The 4168-nt window shown below is 32.0% G+C and overlaps 1 protein-coding gene across 1 annotated transcript in view; it reads right to left on the bottom strand.

The window, feature by feature from the left end:
* Nucleotides 1-463: 463 nt before the first annotated feature.
* LOC108771930 (RCC1 and BTB domain-containing protein 1-like) overlaps nucleotides 464-4168 on the bottom strand; it is a 4270-nt gene continuing 565 nt past the window's right edge. The window contains exons 3-10 of the mRNA XM_018537352.1: nucleotides 2591-2764; nucleotides 2250-2526; nucleotides 2042-2166; nucleotides 1684-1950; nucleotides 1122-1240; nucleotides 938-1035; nucleotides 734-864; nucleotides 464-637 (exon numbers count right to left, since the gene is read on the bottom strand). Of these exons, the coding sequence (XP_018392854.1) occupies nucleotides 497-637; nucleotides 734-864; nucleotides 938-1035; nucleotides 1122-1240; nucleotides 1684-1950; nucleotides 2042-2166; nucleotides 2250-2526; nucleotides 2591-2764 (1332 nt within the window). The 3' untranslated portion in view covers nucleotides 464-496. The remainder of the gene's footprint in view (nucleotides 638-733; nucleotides 865-937; nucleotides 1036-1121; nucleotides 1241-1683; nucleotides 1951-2041; nucleotides 2167-2249; nucleotides 2527-2590; nucleotides 2765-4168) is intronic.

Genomic DNA, 4168 nt, shown 5'->3' with positions numbered 1-4168 from the left:
TCTTTGTATAATGACAAAGTCATAATCCCTGAAATTAACTTAGGAATTTCTCATGTAAATTTATAAGAATAGGTGAGATAGTTCATATGACTAGGTACAGTCGTATTCATTCATAACATATATAAAATAGAGTAAAATGTTTAAAAAATAAACTAAATTAAGATATTTTATCACATTGTACAATTGTAAAAGAGTACGGTTAAAATATTTCCTCAATTTTGGCAATAAAATTAAAGATTAATATAGGTACTAAATGAAAGATGTTGAGCTGAATACAAATATATATTTTATTTTGCATCGATTTTTTATTTCATTTTCTAGATCTTTTATTTGGTATTTATTTTAACCTTTAATTTCACTGTCAGAATTGGGAGAACATTTGGCTACACTTTTTAAGACAACAAAAGAAATGATATTCCTGTAACAAACATATTTAGCAATTTTCATTCATTCTCGTCAATAAATAAACATGTATTATTCTTGAAACATAGGCGAATTACGTTCTAAAACCCCCAGCTATGGCTGCCTTAATTATAAAAGTTTTTAAGACAGTCTCATCCAATTTGTCAAAATATTCTGTTTGTACCACAGTCGTTAAGTGATTCATAGCGAATTTAAAGCAGAATTCCTCTAAGTCCTGAAAAATAGCATTTATTATAAGCATGTGTAGATAAAGATATATCGATCATTACTAAAATATTAACAAGTGTCAATTGTGACAGTGTTTGACTACCTCTTCTTTGTCTTTAATTGCAATGCTGTACAAGTAGACGACATTCAACACGGTAATTTTTTGCTTTATCATCCGAATACAATGCATCTTGAGATTATTATCACAGTAAGTGTTAGCCAGGGTCAAAAGATCTACAGCAAAAAAACGTTAATTTAATCGTGAAACTACTTAGAATAATCATAGTTTATGGTATATTTGACTCACCTAACATCTTCTCCCAAGGTAAATCGACCATGTCAGTGTATAAATACTTCAGAAAGGCTCCGTAAACAACGTAGGAAAATTGATCAAGCTTGATAGTACTGTTGGAAAGGAAGAACATTAACAAAATGAAAAAATTTAAAAAGTTTTTAACATAAATAACACTGATTCTGTGTTAAATAATTACTCTTTATTGGCCCATTCTTGCTGAAACATGGTTCTAAAGTACGAACAGCGGATCGACAAGACTGCTTTGTGCACATAGATATATTGGTCCTCCACTTGTATTTTAAAATCGCTCGTTGACTATTAGAAATAAAACAAAAAAAAAGGACTTAAGTTACTAACACAGTATATTTAAATAGAATTTAATAAAAATAATGCATCCTCTAACCACTACCATGAATATTAATACATATATACATATGTAAATATGACAAAATTATGTATAATTAGAGATAGTAAAATTAGATCAGTTTGTTCAATTCGCACTTTTTCTCGTCTCAATATCGTACATATTAGCTGAGAAAAAACCGCTTAGTGAGCGTACAATGATTCTTCATTACGCTCATTACGCTTCATTACGATTAGTATGCACATTTTGCTAAAACAAAAATATTTAAAAAACTGATTGCTCACTGACCGATCTTTGTCTTATGAATGCAGTCACTTATTTCATTGTACATATCGAAAATACGAGGAAGTGCACGCGAAACAAATAGATACAGTACAAAAAAACCAAGACATACGGAATCATCAAAAGCATTTCTAAGGTACTTCAATATACCCAGCTCTTCATTCGAGTCTAAGATCAACGGTTTGTGCATAACGCTTGGCGAAGTGTAGCATGCAAGCGCGTCGTGCACATCCGAGAATAAAGTGGCGATTGGGTTCATGACGCTTAGACCATAACAATTACCCCAAACATAGACACATCCTTTCTGATTAACGGCAATGCTTATATCTTTGCAGTACACAGCAGCAATATCGGACACTCTTCCCATTTCGTGCTCGACCTGATTATACCATATAATAACTAATTGCTCATAAATCTTTTACATTTTTTTTCTTTCTTTGTTTCTTTTATGATGGTAAACGTAAATATACCTTAACTGGTTTGCAATCCGTCCGTTTGCCGATCCCTAACTGACCGTAATTATTACCACCCCAAGCATAGAGATCTCCTTCATCAGTGAGCGCTAGTGTGTGCTCGAATCCACAAGCTACTTTAGCTGAAAGAACACCAATTCTCAGTAATTTCATTTCGCTTTATCATTCTTTTTTTCTTTTATCATTTTATCGAATCAAGAATTACCTATTACAACATTTCTGAGTGAAATGACTTGCCATGGTGTCGTTTGGTCGACACTGTTGTTTATCCCCAGCTGACTAACATCATTATTGCCCCAACTATACACTTCACCATTATCAGTAACTGCCATGGTAAAGGTCATACCACAGGAAATGTGAACAATCTTCTTTGTAGATAAGATGGATTTAACTTGCATAGGTGTACTCACTATATCCTCACCATTGGAAATACTTCTATTCTGTTTCTTTATTTTATATTTAGTTATTCCCCAAGTATATACCTAGATCAAACTGGCTATTTAGCTACATAAAAACCCAAGATTTATCAATTTACACTTTGCTCACCTTGCCAGACTCAGTCAAAGCTACGGAATGGTGACTCCCACATGCAATATCCACAACATGCATTGTGTCCATATCATCTTCCAGAGTAGGCATGTTTATTAAAGTTGGCGTGTCAACCAGATCATACGATCCTGTCCCTAATTCGCCCCATTCATTGCCACCCCAGGAATATATCTGTAAACGACACAAAAGTTAACTGAAATTTAAAAAATTAACTGAGTCAACTAAAACATGAACTTGAAATCCTTCTTTATATTTCTAATTTTATATTTAAAGCAATACTTCTATATGATCAATCCACTTTTCATAATATTCCATCAGATCTATACAATTGACCTCACATATTTCTATATTTTTATATACTTTTCAATAATATTGCTGTCATTGATTCTAACATGTTTCATAAATTTTTAGCAATTTTATAGAATTTCTGGCAATTCTATAGAATTGCTGGCTGCAGTAATAAAGAAGGATAAAAAAGAGAAATTCAAATGTATTTTTGTACAAATATAAATACATTAAGTATATATATTTTACCTTTCAGCTACTTCATAAAAATAAAACTTAATACTTAATAAATTCACATTTAATAAAAATTATGTATATCCCAAAGAGATGGATTAAAAGTTGTATATATTGGGTATTACATTTTAATTTTGACACCGAAATATCTTGAAAATTACAAACAATGTAGAAAAATGTTTCAGACAAAAATTGTAGAAAACAAAAAGGTCTATCATATCTATTGACATATCATATCTATGATCATATCTATTTGACATTGACAAAATTTTACACAATTGTTAAAGGTGACAGGATTGCTAAGTAGATACAATAAATTTCAATAACTTCAAAATGGCTGACCCAAAATAAATCAATGTTTTGAAAAGATCTCAGAAAGGGCTATAACAATATGCAATAAAATCTAAGGGTTTATTTAAAAAAAAAAAAAAATTAATTGTGGCAATGCTATCTAATGTCAAATAGATATATGAACAGTAAATAGACCTTTTTAAATCCTACAACTTTGGAAACATTTTTTTATGTCTCATAATTTCTTTTATAATTATGCCAGCTGCACATAATGTTTGTTTTCCTGCTGGATTGCTAGCTAGATTAGAATCTTGCCATGGTATTGGCTGTGGTGCCGACAGTGCCAATATCGCAGTAAATTCAATGGCAAGAATCTGATCCAGCTAGTAATCCAGTAGGAAAACAAACATTGTGTGCCGCTGGCTTTAATTAAGGTCATGAGTAGTTCTGCTCGGTGCGATTGACTCACGATCTGTAGATCCAAATTCAATTCCACTTGTGCCCATATGCGATTTTTCGCTCCATCTGGTGATTAAGAGATCTATAATCACCAACGTCGTTCAAATCCGGTGTTAAACTGTAGGTCCTCTATATGAAAGTATACCGAAGAAGGCAATGGGAAACTATTTCAGTTTATTTAATTCCCAGGATATCACTATGGCGAGGAAATCATGGCCAAAGTGATCGCTAATGTGCAAGGGACTGGATAAGGTACATGAAGAAGATAATTTCAAGATACTTTGGTGTTAAAGTAGAACATACACA

The sequence above is a fragment of the Cyphomyrmex costatus genome, unplaced genomic scaffold (assembly GCF_001594065.2).
Source record: "Cyphomyrmex costatus isolate MS0001 unplaced genomic scaffold, Ccosl1.0 scaffold17, whole genome shotgun sequence".
Lineage (NCBI taxonomy): Eukaryota > Metazoa > Arthropoda > Insecta > Hymenoptera > Formicidae > Cyphomyrmex > Cyphomyrmex costatus.
Note: the sequence above shows the minus strand (reverse complement) of the source record. Positions and strands in the feature narration are given on the sequence as shown.